This window comes from Astatotilapia calliptera, chromosome 18 (genome assembly GCF_964374335.1).
Source record: "Astatotilapia calliptera chromosome 18, fAstCal68.1, whole genome shotgun sequence".
Classification (NCBI taxonomy): Eukaryota; Metazoa; Chordata; class Actinopteri; order Cichliformes; family Cichlidae; genus Astatotilapia; species Astatotilapia calliptera.
Genome location: NC_137439.1, coordinates 17,556,198 through 17,580,308, shown reverse-complemented (window position 1 = coordinate 17,580,308; position 24,111 = coordinate 17,556,198). Strand labels below are relative to the sequence as shown.

Here is a 24,111-nt window from a genome sequence, read left to right as displayed (position 1 = left end):
TTGAGTTACTGTGGAAGTGAAGAAATGTGTCAGTCAAAGTGTCCGTGCGCTGCCAAGAATATTCAATGAGTTCCATACGAGGTGTTTGAAACACCTTTTTCAAACTTCAAGGGTAAAACCACTGAAGAAGAACTCAGCAACCTTGCTACATAACAGCTCTCCACTTCTCTAGTGTGGCGACAACAATGTGTGCTAATAAATTCAACACATTCATAAGCTGAATAATAAGTGGCTTCTTGAAAGGTTGACTAGCAGCACATTAACGCTACTTTCTGCCGTGCAACTCCATGGTAACTCACCTTGTGAACAGTGAAAGCAAAAGAGAAGGAGCAGGAGGCAGTGAAACACCGGACACCTCCGCAGTGCAGAAGCCATTGTGTTGCTGTATGCAAACGATCCAGGAGCCTGATGGCTAATAGTGCTGGTTCGGCGAGTTGCGGAGGGAGAGCTGAAGGCTGAAGCGACGTCAACGATCAGTAGTTCTTGGAGAAGCCTCACCAGTCATTTTTTTCCATCTGGAAAAAAAGGGGAGAAAAAAGAGAGGAAGATTGCATAAAAATGGAGGAAGTTGGTGAGATCTATGAGATCATTAGCGCTTCGCTGGTTTAATTGGCGTAATTTCTACAATCTGCATCCTACACCAGTTCATGTGTGAGTTGCTTGTTAAACGCAGTCAAGCAAATATCTAAACACCACAGGAGGAAAAAAAAGAGAAGATCCTGACTGCTGTTTGATTGAGCAAACAGAGCATTTCTCTGATTTCAAGTTTCACAGAAATATTCAAACTTTATTCTCAAAACGATTTCGAGAGCAGCGGCATGAAAGCGCGTAGCGCGCCTGATGCTCTGCGCTTATTTAGCACGCGGCGGCATGTTACGACTAAATGTTTACACTGCCTCATTCTCCCACACGTCCCCGTTCCACCTTCCCCATTTACTCCCAGGATCCCCGCGGGAGAAACCTTGTCACTCCGGCAACACGCTCGCAAAGGACGCCGTTAGAGACACAGCTGCTTTGAGAGCTACTTTTGTCTCCTTCCTTATCGAGGGGTGGCAAAAACAGGCCTTTGTCTGCAAAAGCAGCGAAAGGTTAGAGCCTGAGACAGACTAACACGGCAGACAGATAAGCTGCTTACCAAAGTCAAACACCGAGGATGGGTGAGTTGTGTCATATGTGAAATTACGCACATACACACACAAAAACTCATATGGACTCATTCATGCACAAATGTACAGCAAAGGACGTGGATACGCACACACAGGAACTTCCACACACCTACACAAGCATGCAGGAAGATCTTGTTTATTTCTTGGCGGTTGCCATCTAAGCATCTCCCCACGACATGCACACATATCCACACAAACTTTGCAGCCGTCGCTATGCAAAGGAGAGCGAATGCTTCCTGCTTCTCAACGCCGCTCCTTCAGAGCCACCCGTCAACCGCCCTGATTATTTTATAATGAACCTAAATTTGAGCAGCAGAGCAGTCAGCTCTGATCGCTCTCTGGGCCTCACTAATGCGCCTGGATATTTTTGGCAACACAAAAACCCACAAAACATGGAAAGCTTCCACATTAGCATACTGAGCAATAATTTAAGCCACTATTAGATTCGTTCTATACGTGTCCAAAGCCTGGTGGAGGGATAACAGTTTAACAAAAAAAGCCTCCACCTAGCCTGTTGGAGCCGGATCGTATTTATTTTAATTTGAGGTCATCCTGGCCGAGCAGTTGTGCTGCAGAGTGTGCACCAAGGAAACTCGCACACACACTCACTCGGCTAGCTTATAATTTATCAGTTAAAGTTGGGTGGCTTCGTGGGATTGTGGTTTTATTTGTCTTCCAGTTGTTTACCTGCCAATGGCGCCAAACCAGATCAGGTAAGGGCCACAGTGGAGGGGACTCGCTCTCCTCCATGGGAGAGCTCACACCACGTCTACTCAGGCTTCTCATAATCTCGGATCTTCCACCAGCTCCAATACCGGGCAGAGCATGTGACGTCTTCCACAGCAATTTATCATCCACAAATATGAGTCCTGGGGGCCACGGAGTAACCATAATGGTGGCTGACAGGAGGAGATTGCAAACTGTTGGGGGGTGGAAAGGAGGGGCACCCCCCTGCCCCTATGGCCCGCTGGGCCTGCTGAGCCACTCGGCCCCTCCAGACACCAGGGGGCGAGAGCCCGCCAGGCCTCGCGGCTGAACGCTCGCCCTCACCACCCTGGGGTTCTTTCTCCCGATCAGCCGTCGCCCTGCTGAGTAACATGTCTCCTTTCTCCCTTAAGCTGGTGCAGGACACAGCCATGCTCATCTTCCTAAAAACACAGTTTTGTTTGGTGGGATTTCTGCACTGAATCGGTCCGGACTTGAGATAAAGGGATTAGGCGATTAACACTGAGATGCTTTACACAAGCGCTGACAGACGTATCATAATTTCACATCAGGGGATGCAGCGGGGAAGAGGGGGTTGACGTTTGTCTAAGGGGAAGGGTGGGGGGCTAAGATGATCTCGAGCAGAAAATGATTTTAAGAGGTAAGTGAGGCATCGTTAACCCCTCGGAGATCGTGCCGAGGAATTATGTACACCCACCCCCCACCTCGAAGCCGGGGAATTGAGGTTACTTGTTACTCGGCCAGTGATTTCTGCATAATGATAATCATGCTCCACAGAGGCCGATATGTTAAAAAAAAAAGGGAACACAGTTATGACTAACTGTCACCACCTACACTACATCTAATGAGCTCAAATCTATAATATACACCAGGAGACAAATGACACAAAAGTTATTAATTTTCATCTGCGTTTTTAAGCTCCTCTTCCTACAAAAATACAAGGAAATCTATTCCCTGAGGTTTTTTCCCCCCTCTCTCCCTCCCCGTCCTCTATTAACAGTATATCTTTCTGGAAACGAGACAAAAAACTTCACCAATGAAATGAAAAATGCTATGCAAACATTCACGACATCTGTTTTTCTTTTGTCTCTTACACACACACAGTGTGGAGACCCAGGGAGAGAAATCTATCATCAGTTAGGATAATGGAGAAAATCACAGTCCACAGCAAATTTTTCACATCAGCCTGATAGAAATAATAAGCAAGCATTGAAAAAAGGATGGCGAGCAATTAAAACATAATTAAAATAAATGGATGGAAGGAGACAGCCCACATGTCTTCACATGAAATACTAGGCTGTGTGTAACAGCCAGCTGAATGAATGTGAGGCTCCTTTGACAAAGCTTGTATCTGCTTCACTCAAGCTGGAGAGGCGTCCAGTGAAAGAGAGTGGGAGAAGAGGGGGAGTTTGGGAGTTTCTAAGCCGGGAGGGACTAAATAGATGGGAGAGGGAAGAGGAGAGGAGGAGAAGAATGGAAGGGGGAGAAAGAAAGGGGCGGTGGGGTCACCGAGGAGGATTGACAGGCTGTGAGTATGGCCTGACCTCCTGGGTTTGCCTCCAAGTTTTCTCCACAGGCTTAGCGAAGACAAAAATAAAGCCCAGGAATGTTAATTTATTTTCAATTGTCAACGCCGAGAAGAGAGATAAAGAGCGCATACATACATATCAAGTACGAGCGGAACAAAACTAATGCGCAACTCCAAGTGTAAGCTCAAAACCTACAAGTGAAATAGAGCCGCGGCCCTGTAGAGCTGGATCTTCCCAACACAATGATCCGTCTTCCACTCTTTGAATAACTACTAATTTGAAGAACTTTCTGGCCCGCCCCTTTGCCCTACATTCAGGACAAAAAAGAGAAAGGGAAAAAAAAGAAAAAGACACACATGTGAGAGGAGAATTTGAAACATCAGAAAATTGTTGATGAGCTAGAAGTGGAAGATGCGAACTACAGGAACTAAGAAAACAGAGCCTCCAGACACTCGTTTTTTTTTCTGTCCTCGGTGCGCCCTGATGTTCCCAAGGAACTCTTTTGTCATGACAGTCCTGTCAGGGCTGCGCTTTCAACCCCTGCAGCGACATGATGTCATTTCCTTGGCTCCACCAGTGATGTAGGGAAGTTGCCGTCAACTGCCAGAAATAGAGACGCGGTGACACCGGGCGCAGTCTGCAGAGCGTGCTTTATCAACACTGCTGATAAGATAAAGCACTGTTAGGATTAACAGGCAGTAAACAGGGGGGTTTACAGCCTCACACAAGGAAACAATTAAAGACACATATCTCAAATAGAGCCGAATCTTCCTTTTTTTGTCTTCAGCTGCCGTTCTGTAAGCACAACAAGAACTTACAGTTTTCAGCTTTACAAATGTTTGTTCTTTTAGGTGTTTTCGGTGAATGCTGTTCGGGGAGTCGGACGTAGAAAAGCGTAAGAGCAGTTTAAGTACTTAAATATGCTTACGTATATTAGTAAACATGGAGCCGCAGCAATAAATAGTAGCAAAATATTCAGATGATCTCTTAATCGTTAAAGCGCTGGTTCCAGATGTGGCTCAAATGTTGACGTTTGCGGGTTTTCGAAATCTTGTTTTGGCTAAACAGATAAGATTTTTGACGATTCGCCCAGACGTAACAGCAAATTTTTTGAGTTATTTTTTTATCTCTAAAAGCGGAGAAAAGGAAATGATAGAGCGGTAGGTTGCTTTGCTTCGTGACGCACGGATGTTGGGAAGTTTGCTTGAATGTTTTGGCAAATGAGTGTGTTTTCACACGCTAATTTTTTGTGAAAATATGTCTTTGCATGAGTTCCCATTAGGCTGCACGTGCTACTTATTCCCTCATAATTACAACAGGCTCAGTGCCCATAAATAATTCATATGTCAACAGGTAATTTTTTTTTAAAGATGGTTTGCAGATGACGAGGTCAAAAACGTTCCTGTAACATGTAAATATGCAAAGCTGCAATTGAAGGCAGCTCCACTTTCTGTCTTGTTTTCTTTTTGGGATAAATGGCTCCAGATTAAAAAGAGACCTTTGTGGATAGCATGCTTTTAAGTAGAAATGGTCGTCGGTGCAGCTCAAAAAGTGCAAACACACACATATACACAAACACACAAAAAGAAAACCTGAAAGGTGCAAAGCTTCACTATTTTATTGAGAGAGCACAACAGTTGGTGTGTTCAGCGGCTCTTGGCCAAAAGATTGAGCCAGTAGATAAGATAGAGTGCCAGCGGGCAAATGGACATGGTGAAACAGAGAGGGGTGAGCAAAGAAGCTTAGCAAAGTGAAGAGAACAAAGAAGACCCGGGCTGAACAGCCAGGTTAGTGTCAAGCAAAATGAAGAGAGGATGGTGTGTAGCTTTCAAAAAGAGCCGTGCGGGGGAGCAGACACTTGGATAAAGGGTAAAAAGTGGAATCTTCTGTTGACGCCGGTAGTTGAAATCACCTGTCAACAAATAATGACAGCTGCCTAAAATAATTACCATCCCCGGTCTGCTTTGTCTGTCAACGATCAAATTAACACCTAACAATTATTTTTACCACAGCTTATGAAATGTCACCGATAAAAAAAAAAAGCTTCCAGTTGAGTCTAACGGTGACGATATTGAAACAAGCAAAAAAAAAAAAAAGTGAGTGATGTGAAGCTGTACACACAAAGAAGAGTGAGGACTTCCAAGTGTCCTGAGTAGATTTAAGATTAGTTCTGTGTTTCTAAAGCGAACAAACAATATCTCAATCGAACAATTTCACTGGGTTTTGATGAATTTGTTTGGAGTATCAAAAGAAAAAAAGGCTGCGAGTAACAGGAGTAACAGAAAATGATGTTTTGCTCCAGTCTGCATGTATATTGCATTGTTTGTTTGGGTCTTCGGGGGACTGTGTGTTTCCACACTGTAATTCTTTAGAAAAATGTGGCTTTGAAAGATTCATTTGAGACAGCGAGCGCTTCTCTTGCTTCTTTCTTCTTAATTAATCTTCATGTTTGAGAAGCTACGGCAGTGCATGTTCAGCATTCTGCTTGATAACCGATTTAAACAACTAATACATTATCAAAATTGTTGGGAGATTCATTTTCTGCCAAGAAAACGGCTTTAATGAGCCATCGCTTCAGCACTGGCTTTATCATCACTGCTGTGACGCTCCCCGATTCCCCCAGTTGACCCCGGATCTGTAAAAGCTACATCATACCACACGTATTTGAAGAGATCAAAGAAAAACAGAGGGAGACAATGACCGAGGTGTCAGTTTTATTCACTGATATCTGGCTACAGGCTACTACTGAGCGCCGTAGCTGTTCCTGCTTGGCACCAAAATGAATAGGCTGACCTCAGAGCAGTTGGTTGAGCAGTAGGGTCACTGGAGAGGAGCAGAGAGCAGCTTGACACTGACACGAAAAAGAGCGGTTTCTCCTTTCAATCAGTCTCTTCATAAATTTACTGAAGGCCTCACTTCTCACCTCCTCCACGCATAATGCTAGCACTCCGCCCCCCAACCCGTTCGCTCTTTATCCACACACAAACACACCCACACACCTCGTACAGCATTAAAGCTGCATTTGTTATGAGGGAAAACGCGATTGGCCTGGCAATATCACCCCCCACCCCTCAACCTAACCTTACTACACACGAGCAGCGCATTCACAACAGATTCATTCACTTTCAGCACGTTTCCACTGGGTGATATGTTGATGTTCACACCTTTTCGCAGGGGGGGGGGAGGTTGCGCACTGACTCGATGTTAAATTTTTACACACTGTAGCTCCATTCAGACTGCATTAGGTTTTAGTAGGATGTTAACCGCTAACACACAACATCTGTGACATTAATGAACAACATGCAGGCGAGGAGTGACGGCGCAATCAGCCTCCAGCTTTGCAAAACTTCATTCATGTGTTGCCATCAAATCGAAATAATCCAGCATTAATTTCCACCTCTGACAACAACTTGTTTAAACAACGAGAAAGGAGAAGAAATCCTACATGTGGCCCGAAGTGATCTCAGCTTTGGGGTCTGGGCCAGAACAGACCGAGGGGAGAGGCACGCTATTTTGCAAACTATCTGAGGGTTGTCATTTCGGATATAGGCCCGGCTTAAGGTGTTATCAAGAGTTTATTTCTACTCGCCACTGGTAGGTCAAACCACTAAAAGCCACACAAGTTACTGACACGGCAAGACTCAGATGGGGCTGAAATATACAGACATGCTCCGTTTTAAACGGCATTTAAGTGAACATTTAATCCGTGAGATATTTTAATATAAGAAAAAGAAGCTGCAATTTTAACAGTATGTCTCGGTGTTTTTACATGATAAATGTGTAAAGAGACAGAAAAAGTTCTGGTAGCCTTGCTATTATGAATGGAGGGCAGCTTAGTGCCCAGCATTTATATGTAATATTTTAACTGTGGATCCACTAAAGTAAAACTAGAAAAACTGGCTTTTTTCTGTCATTTCATTGTTTATTACTACTTTGGCATAGTATGAATGGGAATACTGTGGAGTCTTTATCAACAGGAAAAACTGTAAAACCTCAAAACCTATGCAGTCCTCACATTTTCCAAAGCTTTCCAGTGGGCCAGATTTGAATCTTTCCCAGGCTGATTCTGGCCCCTGAACCTTATAGTTGACACCCCAGTAGTAGATGTTACAGTAAAAGAAGCTTTAAAAAAATTCTCTGGCACTGATATGTTTTTTTATTAAGTGAGATGGCACATGTAGGCACATTTAGATATTTAAATACATCTAACATGTTCCTTTACTGCAAATTACTGCATCACTACTTGTTTGGCCAAGCAAAGATAATATAGATTCAGATATAAGCATTTCTATATCAATTTTTATATATATATATTATTAAAAAATGTTAATAATAGTATGTTGCTATTGATCAAACGTATGCTTCTGTCTGGTCTTTGATGCCGATCTGTTTTGGCACCTTTTTAAGAGAGAGAATATTTAGAGTAAAATAAAAGAGCAGAGTTCTCAATATTTTTTTTCCTAGCCTCTACTAGCACATCCTGTCTCGCTAGACTACCGATCAGAGAGCAGGGGTGCAGCCTGACAAGTAAAAGTCAGGGCAAAGGTATTCTCTTCATCTCACTCGGGTTTTCTCAGCTGGACTGTCAAAAAGAAAGGAATCATTTTTGCGTTTAAATCAAAGGAAAGACTATAAAAGGGAAAGTGTTTTGACTTTTTTCTAAATGAAAGGAATCATGATTATTGATTATATGTCTACTTTGTCATCTGGCACAGTCGCATTAGTTCATTATTTAGTTTAATTATTACTGAATAAAAAGTTAACTTTGGATTAAACCTCATTTAACATTGATTAAAGTTTCCTCTAATCTGCCAGTGGTGCAGTCCCTCCCTCGCTGTGTTTCACCCACAGAGCTGCTACATTAATGTTCCTCACAGAGCCGGATCTTATTTTTAACACAAGGACATGACACTGTACATCACTCAAACAGGCTGTTATGTCTCTCCTGACATCTTGGTTTACACTTCATGCTCGCTGCATTTTCATACAGATTTTAGAAGCTATTTAAAGTTATATGGATTCTCTCAACTGGGAACAATTTAATGCAGTTCCTGCTTTGCCACAACGAGATCTTCATGGCTCACTACACATACTGTGATGTATCTATCCTTGCGGCCTCATCGCGATCCATGTTTGTCCAATTTAAAGTGCATTTAAAGGGCTTTTTTTGGTCAAAAATTCAGTCTGTTTTGCATAATGTGTGTTTGTTCAGCACATGGTGTGTTTCCCCGCTGTGGGACGTCTGTGAGGTCTCTATTAGATCAGGGTCGTAGAAGTCAGTGACATTCACGGATACACATTGATTTTTTGAGATCATCTTGGAGTTTTTGTTTGTTTGTGTGCTCATGATAGGCAGATTTTTAATCACAAATCAGTTTAAAATCAGGAAATCCATATGTCACAGTCACAAAAAGCTGGTGGTGTTTTCACTACTCGTGTTTGAAAACTGGTTCTTTTTCTTTTCTTTAATGCTCGTGTTAAAAATGCAAAATAAAAAATGAAATAATTATCGGTGTCATTGCCAGGACAGAAAAAATATCAACTTTCTGTGATTCACTCCAGAAGCAAATTCTCTAAAGCGCCTTATTCAATGTAATAACTGAGCTGGGATATATATATATATATATATATATATATATATATATATATATATATATATATTTCTTAGTTATTATGTAAAACACCAAAGTAAAAGTCTGCATTTGTGTGAACCAAGTTAAACAAGAAGTATTTTTGCTCCTTTTGGTTACTGTTTACAGTTTTAAAAGTGACCTTTGAACTCAACTGTGTCTACATTAAAAACTCACTCAAAACCTTTTTTATTCTCAAAGGCTTGCACTTAATAACTATTGTGTGTGTGTGTGTGTGTGTGTGTGTGTGTGTGTGTGTGTGTGTGTGTGTGTGTGTGTGTGTGTGTGTGTGTGTAGTATGTATGGTAACTTGTATTTCTTTATTTATTCTTTATTTCTTTACAAAGTCTTTTTTGCTGTTTTTTATTACCTTAAGGCACAGTAGAGCCATTCAGGTTTTTATTTTCTTATCTTTTATGTTAAGCGTAACATATTGAAGTGTACTGTGTGAATAAAATTGCCATTTCATTTGCAGATATTGTGAAGTCTTCCTACTCCTATTCCAACAAACACCTACACAATTGCTGTTTTCTGAAATTTCTGGAAACAAAGTCCAATAAACGTACATATATATTTTTTCTGATACTATTACACACTCACTAAACCCCTTTTCTGCATTACAGCCTTTATGAAGTGGGTGGAGGGGGGTTATAACAGAAACGTGCTTTTAGCTACATCCGTTTTAGGTAAAAATACAAAAAATGGCAACTCGGTGTAAATCACAATATGACAAGAAATAAATAAAAAATAATAATAATCTAAAGCAATGAGTCACCTGGCAGAGCATTAACAGCAGGTGTTTTATAATCACTTAATTGTGCTTTTTTATACACGAGATTCAGCAAAACAACACACATGAAACATTTAAAGAAACAATAATGTAGTAAGAAAATTATATTAAATTAAAGGATGCTGAGAATAATTGTTAGGCGCAGCACTAATGTACTAATTTAACCCTAAAATAATCTGATTGATTAAAAAAAGAAAAACAGCTTGCAATAATGAATGCGAACAAGCCAAAACTGTCAAACAATTGCGCTGATATTTAATATTACTGATATACTGACCTACTTTCCAGTGCGCACTCACATAATGCAAATCAAGCACCACATGGAATAGTAAATAACCCTTAAGGACTCCTCTTATATAACTGAAGCTCAGTGACTGGAGACATAAAAAATGTGCTGATATGAGAAAATATTAAGACTATAGCGTGAACGTGTATAATTATAGGACTAAAGCCTCTGACTGGGTGAGAATGGAGGGAGGTGGAAACTGACTCCACACTCTTCTCTACAGGGTTTTCCACAATGTTAAAGGAAGTTTATATCCGGTGACAGGGGAAACCATACCAGGAATTTGATTTAATTCATAAAACCGCCGCAACACGGGGAGCAGCAACAGTAGTCCTGTAAAATTGCCTCATACACCTTGGCCATTACACCACTGTGCGGAGTAATCGTCAGACCTAATGAGTCCCACGAGACGGCTGCCAATGCTATTACGGACCCACCGCCATGTTTAACAGTCGACAGCAGACACATACGGGTTTTCTCTGCAGGTAAACTCATTAGATTTCGAGAAAAACATTTAGCACCGTTTTATTTTGTCTGCGTTTCGATGCCAGGTAGCTAAGTGCAAGTTTATGGCTGAGCACTGGATGAAAGCGATTTGTGCCTGTTCGAATCATGGTGTGCAACATGCGAACTTACGGTTTAGACTTTTAAGCTGTTTACTAGTAAATATCTCAGTTTTTGTGCTTTTGTTCACATCTGATAGGAGCCTGTTTAACCTCACTACCACATTTTTTTTTTTCCGTCCACGGCACTTTTTATTAAAAGTTTGCTATCTCTTTTTTTTTAGTCCGACTTGAGGATTAGGGCCCGCAGATGGAGCTGTAAACAAAACACTGACATATGATGACCAAGTGTTTTTATTCAATCTGTTAGCAAACAACTGCCTAATTACACATCCAGCAGTTAGAGCCCGGCATTATCATTCATTTGGAGTCGCATTTCTGGCCAATACACCCCTCTCTTTTAGCTCTGCCGTGGTCTCCAAAACTCCCGAGGGAAATATCTGGCTCTTAAGCTGCTAAATGCTCCATTATTGGCTAGTTGCTAAATTTGTCTGTCTGTGGTTTGTTGATGGGCAGGTAGTGTGCGTAGGGTTTTTTTTTTTTCCCCTCTTTGGTGAAAAACAACTGTCTGCTGCTGCAGTAAATGACACTATGAGAGCACGGAGAGTGGACCAAAACAGTGAAGTTGCAGGCTGTGAAACCAACACTATAATCTAAAAGATGCTCAACGCTCAGCAAATTGAAGGGATTTCTGAGCACAAGAGCCCACTTTTGTTTTTCATGCAGTCGTTTGAGCCGCTGTGATATGAAATTTTTGATTATTGGATTGTTTTGACCCATGTTTCTTGCGTTTAAATTACTTCACCACAGTTTGGCTTCTTATTTCTTTTAATAGTTTTTAGTTGTCTTTTTTCAAAAATCAGGAAAGACCTTGAAAACAATGCATTATCGCTACACAACCATAACAGTTATGAACAATACCTGGCACAGTGTTGAACATTAATTTTCTTTTCTGTGCCCAGTACCTGCTAATTCAAGTAATGACTGCTCAGACCTGCTACTTTCATGTTCAAATGTGGTGCTTAGTCTCTTTTGAAGCTGACTCATTACTGTATATTCAGCTAAGCGCCATTCATCAGAGAAGCAACTGAAATTTAGTTAGACTTTAATTGAAAAAAGAGCAAAAGAGAAAATTGGGTATGATTGATGGCATGTTAGTTGTGGCGGTGTTTGAGAGAAGCCAGAAAATATGATTAAGTTCACAGACACCCGGCATGTCCCAAAGGGACAGTTTTGGAGCCGAATATTCTTCTGACTCAAGATCTGAATTTTAATCAATGTTGTTTAAAAGAAATAATAATAATGATCATTTCAAACTCCTAGTAATCTCGACTTTGTCTGTTCAAATCTACCATCATTTATTGAAGACTGATTCCTCTGAATTAAAGCACCGATTAGAGAAATCCTTCTGCAGAGATTCAGTATTTCACCCATGCTCAAGCTAATATCTTTTAGCCATATTGCCCACATTCACAACTTGGCTGTATTGAGCTGGAAATGAGCCATGGACTTAATATGCACATACGTGGAGGCCTGGACAGTTTTTGTGCTTGTTTTCTTCACAAATCCTTTTTTTTTCTTTTTTTTCTCAGTATTGGTTTCTATTAATTTGTCCACCCCCTCTGTCTGTTCCTTTGGAAACCAACTCACAGGCATCAATCTACAGCATTTCCAGTGGGACATGGAAGCTGGTTGGACTTATTTTTCTCGTTTTCTTTGTACATAATTGCTTTCTTGTGCTGTTCCTGCCTTCGCTGAGACAGTCTCGGGGTTATTATTCAAGAGTGACTATCGCTGATTGAGCTGTAAACTACTTTAAATTTTCATTGTGAAGACGGACCACCGCAGGTTGACGAATGAATGCAACATGACCTCCAACACATCGAAAAAGACTAACGCAGAGCCTCTAAACAGCTGGATGCGTCTCTAAACTCAGAATAGGATTTCTTGCTTTAAATGCACCAAACCTGCGATGATTTGACAAAAGACAGGCTGCTTTTTAAGGCCAAACTTAAGATTTTTTTGTGGCTGAAAAAAAGCAGACGCTAGAATAAAATCCAAAATGTAGCTTCAAGCACAACGCTGCAGATTTCTGCTTGCTAAATTATACGCTTTACCGGTATTTCCACCAGTTCGTCCTGCTCGCTCCATTGTAATGCAAACACGAGGCCCAGTTGAGAGGAGAGAGAATGAATTGGGACAATGATGAAAGTGCGAGCTATAAGAATCAGGACAGCTGTCAGGTTGTGCGGGTGTACAATTAATGGCTGAGGACTGATTTTACTAGAATGCAGCTACGTTTTCAGTAGAGACAGACACAGAGAAGAGCTCTGTGTGTGCAGCAGGTTACACAGTTTGCCATTCAGGGTCAAATGAACAGCTCAGACCTCACTTTCACCAAAAAACTAATTAAGACTCAAGGCTGTGTGGTTTCTGCCTCCAAGAGCATTCATAAATACTGTTTACACTGCCTTGGAGCAGATATGTACCAAAACCTTGAGTGTTTATAGCCACATTTATCAAATTTGAAACTGTGAAAGGACACAAGGACTTCACATTTGGTAAGAGCCTGCTAAAACCATCCGTTAAAGAACTGATCATTATCTTCGTTTTGTATATTATCCCGTCTATGTTATTCATTTATCCATCTGTGTGACATCTTCTTATTGCCTGATTTGTCCAATCAAAAGTCCAAAGCCCAAAACACATCGAATTATCTCTGATTACAAGCGAGAGAAAAGCCAAAAACATCCAGCCAGAAACCAAAGAATGCTTTGTGTTTTTACTTCTCTGGGATAATCAATCAGTTATCACTTTTTATTTGACCGCCTAATCAATTAATCAACTCGTTTCTGCAGCCTTACCCGGGTTACAAACTTTATTTGTCCGCTTTTCTCTCCTGACATCACATCCTGTGTTGACACATGTACTAAACTTGAAGCATGTGTTTCTGCAAAAAAGGAAAGAAATCGCAAAAGGCAGACTTCTGTGTGTATCCTTGCAAACAAAAAATACGCGGCCACCACATCACTTTTCAATGCTTCAAAAAAACAAAAAAAAAACAAAGAAAAGGCTTCAGTCGATGCAACGCTTTTCTCTGCTGCCAAATTTCCCTTGTGCTGTGGCTTAGCCCAACAGTAGCGTAAAGGATGCATGCTTCTTTTATTTTATTTTCAGCCCCCTGCCTCCGTTTTTCTTTTCCTCCCTCCAGTACATCATTCCTCTGGGTGTTTGTGCGGTGTCCCTTAGTTACCGGATAAGAGACCCAGCAGCTCAGAGAGTTAAAAGCCTGCCCTGTCCCACTCATACGAACAAGACCATCAATAATTCACCCTCATCGGGAAGCATTATCTAACAGCCTTATAAAAATTTCAAGGTTGTGGGTGACAACATGGAACCAGTGAAGAAAGTGCTCCGTAAGAGAGCACTCCAGGTGCCAACAATGTGGGCAACAGATATGTTCAACTAAAGGCAGAGGTACACTCGTCTGCACTATCATGTAAGCCAGTCCCGCAAGGTTGATTTAACCGTTACACGGAAAACACAGAGGTCCCTCTGAAATAAAGGACAGCCACCGCATATCTCCTCTTGTCTCCACCGTGTGTGTGTGTGAGTGTGTTAGTGTGGCACAGAGGTGGAAGCGTTTGCTCGGCTGTATTAACGCCCAGGCTCATTCTCATTGACAGTGAAATCCCTCTAAGCCTAGATCAATTACATCCAGCTCTGCTGTAATTAAAATGTCCTAACAAAGGTCTTAGGAGCACAGGACAGAAACCTACCCATTCAAAATAAGCTCGGTCCAATCTATAGCAATAACCCCAAGAAAATAGTTTAAAGCTTCCTTTGGTGATAAGCACATGCACAAAGTGTCCACGCACGGCTGCTGCTCGGCTCAAAACAACCCCAGTTTATCCTTTAATGAGATCAAGATATGATTTAAGATGTGAAAAGCACACGGGCTCGCATTAAGCACAGTTAGCAGTAATATTTTTAATCATTGCAAGTACATAGTATAAAATACTAATTAATCCATGAAATAAAAAGCTAAAACAAAACCCGTGCACGTGCTTGTTTGGTAGCCCCAACTACTAAGACAACTAATTATTTGTTCTCTTAAGTACATCTGATGCTTGACTATGCTCTGCTGAGAAATGACAGAATGCTTATGAGTCTCCTAATTAAAACTCAGCAGTGGAGTGATTAGCAATCACAACTCCACTCTTCAAATATCAAGATCTGATTTGCTTGGCTGATCAACAACAGGCTTCCTTCTCTCACTGCAACCCTGAGAGCCTGCAGCCCCTCTCAGTGTGTATTAAGGAGGCTTTTGAAATGTCGGAAATCAGCAAGAAAGGGCTCGGCTGAATTTTGAGTTTTATATTGCTCTTCTTCTCTCTTTTTTTGCCAGAATGCCATTTGCATTTCTTTTTCCTTCTTTCTTTCTGTCTCTTTTTTAATATTGACTGCCAGCAATCACAAAATAGATTACACACTGACGGTGATGAACGCCTAAATGTTTTTGGTTTCACAAGCTAATTCATCATGCTACGAAACCCGAGTAAGAAGAAAAACATCAATAACATCACTTATGGTAACCAGTAAAATTAAACTTGAAAGCTGCTCCCTCATTGCGCCGATGAGGGGACTGTTCCTGACACGGAGAGCGCAAGATGGCTGACTGCACTGACACATTGTGAAAGCACGCCTCGCAATCCTAGGTAATAGATTCTCTTTGCTGTGCGACTCCCACCACTCCTCATCTTCTGTGACAACGCCTGCCAATCAAAGCCCGAGGAACGTTCAAGGGCTTTGACAATATCTCCTCACCTTGAAAATACATTGGCTTCATCACAAGGCACCGAGTGACACCAAGTAGGCATCAAATAGCCATTAGACATGGGAGACAAAGAGCCGGCGCACTACAGGTGATCCCGTGCCTCTCTCCTCTTATTTTTCTTTTCTTTTTTTCACCCAATGTAGCAAAACAGCTCCTTGAAAAATTGGCATTCAAAGTATTCTTTCTGTACATAAAGACACAACAAGAACAAATGCCAGCAATACCGTGGGAGGTGACATTTAAGAGTTGGACAGAAAATGCACTGCATGAGAGCACTAACGGTGGAAGCGTTTTTATGATCATTTGAAGGAATCTGCAGCAAAATTGAAGGAAGTGAAAGAACCCCAATATTATGTTCAATTTAGCTTTGTAATACACTAAGTAGCTTCTCGGGAAGCAAATGCTCCTGTGATGTTTGTGCGAAAGCACTTAATAGCAGAATTCGTGCTGTCCATCACGCGCGGAGGCCATGACGATTACTCATTTGGAAAATAAAACATGGGTGTGGGTGTATACCTGGTCCGATCTCTTTGAGGAATAACGATGTTACCCCACATCAGCTGACTCATTTCCATTTTTATGTGATTCATGAATACCATGAAGGATGAACAAGGAGATCTTTCTGCAGTGAAGCATGGCCTGAGCTTCAATTTCTGGGATAATTATATGATACTATTTAGGAATTTGAAGAAGAGAGAAGCGCTTCCTCGGCTCAAGACAGATGACCTGTCAGATACACCTAATACCAACACAAAGCCTTCAGCCTTTAATCTGCACACTTCCTGTGACCTATACTGTGGCAGAACCAAATAAAGAACCCTATCTTCGTATCCCCCTGAGACAGAGCAGTGTCCTAATATGCTAATGCCAGCCAGTGTTGGAGAAGAAGCTCTGAGGGCTGCCCAGACAGCACAGGTCAGTGCTAATCTTCTGATATATGGAGCTTAAAGACCTGGGACACATCCATCACATGCCGCTGACGGCTCCCCTACTGGGCGAGATCTGCACACTCCAAAGGGTTAACACACACCCCAAAGAGACCTCTGACGATCCATCACTCAAGAACCGGTCTCTGTTTGAGCAGAGTCCCCTAACAACACAGAGGAGGTAGCTTTCTCCGCGGTGAGCGCATCTACAGCCAGCGTGACTACTAGACCTAAGCGCCAAGCCTCTGTTGATCATTAAACATCCATTTTTAAACCAGTGGGGGAAAGTTAACTGTCATTTTAAACGCAGGAGGTGGTAGTATGGGAGAGAATTTTTCTCCCTCAGATCTCAGCGAAAAGGAGCGAGACCGTATATCTATCCATCGGGTTAACTACCCTAACACATAATCATTCGTTCCAGTCATCTGTCTCTTTATTTTTGAGGCGAGCCACAAAATGGCTATGATAGGATTCTGCAGCGAGTGAGAAACTCACCCCGAAGCACTTTGTTAAATAAACAAAATGCCCTTTGCTTTCTTCTTTTTAAGCCCACACTCCTCTGTTGTGCATTTTCCTCCCTCCTTCTGGCTAACAGGCAAGAGTACCGCTTCAATGTGAGCATCACCGGTAAATATCAGGTTTGGTGTCAGCCCCTAAGATTCAGACACTACTCTCCAGACCTGAGACCATTTTGCAGCAACACTCAGCCAGGACAAAATCCATCTTAGAAGGAGCACTGATGTCAAATCCCTCCACTGATAGCAACCTCAACAGAGCAGAATGCATGTACTTCTCCTCTTCAGCAGCTTTTTAATAATTTGAAGAACCGGGCTCGGCTCAGCACACCGCAGCATGGTTTCTTCCCCACTCTTGTTTCTTTCCTGACTCACCAAACTCACCACAGTTGCTGCTGCCCTGTCCTCCTACACATACACAATGAAGGCAGCCCTGCTCTCTGAGCTTTGTCAGAAGCCATTGTAGACAACACAGGAGTAAGTCAGTCCTAACAGGGAAGGAGAATTCAACCATTCATGAGAAAAGCATCTAAAGTGTGCTTCTCCACTAAAATGAATATAATCCCACCTGCGCCCCTCTCAGACCTTCTTCCTGTCCATTTGTTTGTCCAACTTTTTCGCAGCGAGCCAGTCAGAGGAACAGAACAAGTCAGCTGTCAAACCCGCCTGCCGTGAGTGAAGATGGCAGGTGAAGTCCTGCTTTATCCACCTCCGCCCCCCCACCTCCTCAGCCTTCTCTATCCTACTCTTTGGTTCAACACGGAAAAGTGGCCTCCTACTCTCGCCTCTTTCACAAGTTTTGTGATCATATTTTGTCCAAACATAGGAAGGAGAGGAAGCAGCGAGGTCTCTCCTCTTGAAGGTTGGGAAGTGGTTGGCTCATGTTATTACCCAGGAGCAGGATGACCACGAAGGGGCCACCGACCCCTACCGCGCTTCCAATGGCATTTCCATTCCCTGTCTCTGTGTAATAACATCTCACACACTGCACTTTCTTTCACTATTAACCTATGCTGATCCTATTTTCAAAGTAAGGGCACGCACAAAGCATAGAAATGGCTTTTTTTTCCCCGTGTCTCTCCTTCTTTGCAGTGCAAACGTGCGAGTGTTTATTTTCATCTACTTAACCTGCCTAAAATTGCTGTGAACATTAGGCCACGTATCCTCACACAAAGGGAGGAGAAGGGAAAGGGGGGGGAAAAAGACGAATCCATCAAAATAAACAGCGTCTTGCCGCATTCCTTCTCTGACAAACAACAGCTGCACAGAATTGGAAATAAATATTATCTCTGCGACAAGAAAAACAACACCGCTAGGTTCTCGAGAGTCGTACACAAAGCTTGAACGCTCCGTGTCATTACATCTACGCTCGCTCGGTTTTGGAATTAAACCATTTATTTTGTCAGAAAGCGACTGAAAGCAAATTGATTTTGGAGCCTTTTTAGATGCAGGCCGCGGTGACCAAAACGGCAGTGAAAAACAAGCAAACATATTTTCAGCAACTTCTGTTCTTTTCTTTTTTTCCCCAATCGCCATGATTGCTCTGATGGTGTCCCATTCTCCTAAAGAGGTTGAAACACAGATCTTTGTTCCTGGTCTACGCTCGCCCCGAGAAATACTGAGCGAAAATGTTTTAACAGGCAAAATCTTTTTTAACATGACCACGTCTCTGAACGGCGTCCAAAATTTCCGCTAAATACGCGGCTTTTGGTGTTAAGCTTACGGCCAGCAAGTTCTCCCAATCCACACTAAATCTGTTTCCAAGACAAACACTTGCCTCTCGCACACACACATAAACCATGACCAACTGCAGTGTCCAGCAATCCTGTCAGTAGCTTCCAACAGCAGCAGCAGCAATTCTCTATCAGAACAAAACTGCTTAGAGGAAGGGGGCTGGTAGCTCAAGTTCTCCCTATTGAAATGCAGACACTTTGATATGGAAATTGGCAGTTACAAAAACCCGCTAGAATTCACACTAGCATGCACTGAAACCATTTGCGCAATGTGAGATGAGATGGCACTTCCTCCCAAGAAAACACAAGACAAATGGACTAAACCAGCATGTCTGGGGTGGGCGAGAGATGGAGTGGAGGTAGAGACAGGGTAGAGGGAGGCAACAGACCATTTGTCCCCCTCCTCCTCCTCCCTTCCCCTCCTTCTCCTTGAATTCCTACCATTCACTGTCCAAGCACTTGTTTCAAGACACAGACCCCCCCACCCCCCGAACTGAGGCATTTTTTTTTAAGCGCAACATCTATATTCAACAGTAAAGCCTCCTATCGGCAGGGGAGGAAGTGACCTTTTCATCTTCAGCAATCACTGATGGGTACGTCAGTATTAACCAGACGCTCTGAGCATCATCCCAGCCGAGGGAGACTTTTTTTTTTGTCTTTGACCGACACGACACAAAAAAACTTATCCGCCACGGCCCCAAAATATGCCTGGATTTGTCTGGTGGCGAGACAATTAGTCACACTGTGCATATAGCTTATATAATGCTGCAGTTTTTCCTTTCGCTTTTTCCCCCCCTTTGTAGTTCGTGACTGAATTGTGAATTTTGTCAGGTTTCTTTTAAGGCCAGCTCATCCATACTTTTCTGCATGAAGCTGTTATATAAGCATATGAAAGGGAAGCTCTCAGTTTCCCCAACTTAGCTTATATAATGTTGCACCACCATCCTGATCTGGTATAGACAGTATGGATTATGTGCAAACGTTATTTAACCTTCCCACGTCTGCCCAGCACAGTCATGCTCTCCTCTGGCTTCTTGCTTTAGTCTGTGCCTCCCTATCTCTAAAAGCTTCACGTGAGATTGGGAGATGGTGCCTGTAAAAACTGTGTGTGTGTGTGTGTGTGTGTGTGTGTGTGTGTGTGTGTGTGTGTGTGTGTGTGTGTGTGTGTGTGTATGTGTACGTGAGAGACAGAGAGTGTGAGTGTGTTTGTGAGTGTGTCCCATCATCACACATGGCTGACTCTGGTCTGTAAATTATACATGCCCTGTGAAATGATCTTATTTTATAGCCGCAAAATGGAGAAGTAAATGGAGACAGTAACTGACATCCAACTACTTAGCTCCTGGTGTCCTGGACTGGGTGGAGATGTTTGTGTGAGCGCTCTCTTTTTTTTTAAATATCACTCTTGAATATCCTATAAATATAAATCAACTTCTCTTTGTTTTTTCCTTATGAAGAAAAACAGGCTTCAGCTTCATGCTAAGGGATTTTCTTGTCATGTGTGAATCTTGATTAAAAGAAAATCCCATTTGTAATGTGAAAACCCAAGAACTGTCATAGAATAATCGTTTTTTTAAAAAAGCACCTCTCAGTGGGCATTTAAGGTAAATTACATGGGATTATATATACATCTCAGTAACTAAGCAACTTCACATTAATTTAAAGTCTGGATGCGAAAGCCACCTAAAAATAACGTCGCCTATACTCTGGGCTTTATATTGATCCCATCACCACAGTTTTAAACTACCGGAGGAGCCCGTGGGCCCGTTTTCTGACATTTGCCTTATCCTATCCTGGGAGTGTAAATAAATGGTATTGATTCAGCGAGACATAACCCAGCATCTCCCTTGAAAGACTCAAAACATCCGCTTTTAAAGGCTACTTACAGAGGGTATACGCCGTGCCAAAATACGGATCCCGGCGCGGAATGTGAATCTCAGATCAACACCAGGAGCCCCCTTCTTCTTCTTCTTCTTCTCCGTCTCTCCCTTCTTTTCTTTTTCAGAAGAGGCCCCCAGAAACTAAACAGCGGGTCGCACAAAGACGGCTGGGGTTCGGCTGCATGCTCCACTTTCCTCACAGTGGAAGAGAAAGGTGGGGTTTCCCGTGCCAGGTATCTATTCTTCTTCCAGCCAACGCGCCCGGGACCGGACGAATAGCTCCATGGCGAAGGGTCTGTTCAAAAGTAATGATCGTTACTCCCCCGCCTCCTCCTCCTCCTCTTGTGCATGCACCCAGGCTCCTTCCGACGGGAGCGCTACGGATAGACTGCATAAAAAAAGGGATCACTTCAAGGAGACGGAGATGCGCCCCAGTCTCGTTTAAAAAAATCAAACTCCGAGCTCTGCTCCCGCACTGCTAAGTCTTTCTTAAAGTCTCCAGCGGTCGGGTTCGCAGATAAAGCACGGAGGGGGCTAATAGGACTTCTTCAGGCTGGTTTTCAGTGCGTTCCCTCGGTTGTTCCCTCTGCGCCTTATCCACACGCCGTGCAGACAGTCGGAGCTACAGCCGGACTGGAGGCAAACAAGGCGAGGAGAAACGGCTCACCGGTCCCCTGCTCTGCAGCAGCTGGCTGTTGAGGAAAGCGCGCAAAACCTGGAGCGGATCGCCAGGGAGCGCGCGGATTAGGATCCTAATGCCAATTATGACCGCGCGCATTAAGGCTAATATTAAACATTTATCTCCCGGGTGTTCAGATTTTATGCATGCGTTAAAGCGCGAGCGTGTTCTGCTGTTTTTGCTCCGGCTTGTGAAGATGGACTTTTTAACAATCCACGAAGCGCAATATTTTAATCAGCATTCCCCGGTGTAATCAGGAGAAAGGAAGCAAAAAAGCAAAAGAAAAGTGCAAGACCATTCATTACCAAAATCCACCTTATTCCAGGCATATAAATACGATACTATTTTTAACCCTATTAGAATTTCAGTATTGTGGGCAGTAGTTTTCACCTGGATCATTAGTATTAATAAAAACAGCACAACAACACAGGATAATGAGGCCGGAGCAAGAATTGTTCTAACTGAATCAGGCCAAAGACTGGAAAAAAAAGCAGAATAAGAAACCTTTAAATAGAAGCAGTCAAAAAGAGAAAAATACTGACCACTGACCACCAATGTTACCCCTCAGTCTCCTAGCAGGCACACCTATGGTATTGATTTCAAAATCCTAGGTCGCCTTGTTCTCAAGTCACCGCATTCCCAAGATTTTCAGAAAACTTAGTCTACCTTCAGCTCAAGTTCACTGATATCTGAACTTGGCCAAGACTTTTAGTAGCTACATCTGTGGTATCAATTTGAGAATCGTATGTCCCCTTGTTCTCGAGTTCATGCTTTCACAGTTGAAGGGTAAAAATCAGTTTCTGTACTTCTTCTCTCCTCTTTTAGCTATCATACTCAAGTGTAGACTAGTAAACTACTACAAACCAGTTCCTGGAGCTAACTCATTTAATCATGATATCTAATTAAACAGGGACAGAGTGCATCTACTGAATAAGCAAAGTGTGCTCAAATATGACCAGTTTGCATCATGGAAGAAGAAAAAAATCCAGCAAAAACTACCAAAACTACCAGCGTATACAGTGATATTCAGTCACTACCTCAGAGCAGATGTTGTGCAAACATTCAATATCCATCCATATGCTCGTGGAAAGAAACTGCAGCGTACAGTTCCTCCCTTTAATCTTGTCGACACAGAAAGAAGATGCTCATTTGAAACCTCGGATAATAGAGTAATGCCGCTAATGATAACATCTTCAGGGACGTATTCAAATACATTTAATTTCATTTAGAGTCCATTACGAAATGTCACATGGTAAATTCTGCTCTGAACTCATGCAGTTTGTTTTATGTGACAAAGGATTCCCAAGTTTCACACTTCAAATGTAATATATGCGTATCTTTAATACGTATCATATGGAGCATTTAGGCATATGCTCAGCAGGCCCTCTGCTGGGCCAAAACACCAGAGGTCTTACGTCAATAATCTTTAGAGCATTGATCTCTGGTGTCCTGTGGCGTGGGGCACCTGGGTCCTTGCATGCTGCAGTTTGTAGGGTGGGGTCACTAAGGATTGGGTGTGTTCTGTTGCATCTCACAGATGCAAAATCCAGTTGAGATCTGGGTAAAGCTCTTTGTCATGTTCTTAAAGCAGGTCCTAAGCAGGTTTTTATGGTGTGGATGGGCACAATTTAGTCTCAGGCCTGATTTGGAAATCTACGTCGTAACTTACAACGTAACCAGAAACCCCTTTTAAACCTACGCCGTAACCTTCCACATAACCTGACGTGCACCTCCAGAGAACTGTAACGACACGTCAGGTTGACACAGTCCACAACGACTGAATGGAGTGGAAGGTTAGGCAAGGGGTTAAAAGAGGTTTCCAGTTACGTCATAAGTTACGATGTAGATTTCCTGCGAGTCTAAATCACAGTTTAGATGAGGCTGCAGCCTACTGGGAGTGCCACTGGCTGCATGAATGTTAAGTGCACGTAAAAGTAACAGGCACATAAATGCAAGAACCTAGCAGAACATTGCTTTGTAATGAAATGATCAGAGTTATTACATTACGGTTTTAATTGAATCTCCTCCCCGCTTTAATGTTGTGGCAGTGAGAACAGTCATGAGAAAAAGAAAGGACTCTATGAAGTCCTAAGTTTGCCCTTACTGCTTGACTTGGAATTAAGTGAGGGTGTGCTAATCAAATTCAGTTGATGAACAGATCATCAGTAAGTGTGCGCACATCTATAAAAACAGAAGTTTTGGGAATTTGCAGGACTAGTGTGTTAACACAATGCCACAGTCTTCCCAGGAGTGGATGTCCCAGCAAATTCACCTCTGGGTCAGAATGTGCGATCAGAGAAACTGCAAAAAGAAAAACAAGAGCTACAACTCAGCATGTTAAATGTTAAAGTTCATGACAGTACAGTCGGAAAACGACTGAAAAAGCATGACTTGTTTGAAAGGGTTACCAGCAGAAAGCCTTTTGTCTCTAAAAAGAACATTGTGGCATGGCTTAGTTTGAAAAGTTGTATCTGAACAAACCGCAAGACCTCTGGAACAATGTACTTTGGACAGATGAGATGAGATCAAAGATCATAATGCACAGCACGAACACCTCATACCAGCTGTGAAGCACGGTGGAGGAGGCGTGATGATTTCGACTTGTTTTGCAGCCATAGTACCTGGGCACCTGCCAGTCACCGAGTCAACCATGAACTCCTCTGCATGGCAAAATATTCCAGCGATTAGTTCAAGTTATTGCTGTCAAATGTGGTTCTACAAGCTACCAAATCATGGACGCTCCTTAGTTTTTCACAGGGCTGCAGAAATTCCTCTGAAAACTTTTCTCCACTTTGACTTTACACTAGCTTCAAATGTGCAAATGCAAAAGTCCATACTGGTGTGTTGTTTT

The 24,111-nt window shown here is 42.5% G+C and overlaps 1 protein-coding gene across 9 annotated transcripts in view; it reads right to left on the bottom strand.

The window, feature by feature from the left end:
* adgrl2b.1 (adhesion G protein-coupled receptor L2b, tandem duplicate 1) overlaps positions 1-21,250 on the bottom strand; it is a 90,678-nt gene extending 69,428 nt beyond the window's left edge. For 8 of the 9 annotated variants that reach the window (XM_026150943.2, XM_026150947.2, XM_026150945.2 and 5 more), the window contains exons 1-2: positions 20,588-21,250; positions 300-515 (exon numbers count right to left, since the gene is read on the bottom strand). In XM_026150943.2, the coding sequence (XP_026006728.2) occupies positions 300-375 (76 nt within the window). In that variant the 5' untranslated portion in view covers positions 376-515; positions 20,588-21,250. Of the gene's footprint in view, positions 1-299; positions 516-3,616; positions 3,751-20,587 lie in introns of those variants that run through there. The other variant, XM_080293070.1, reaches the window with a different exon arrangement.
* Positions 21,251-24,111: the final 2,861 nt, after the last annotated feature.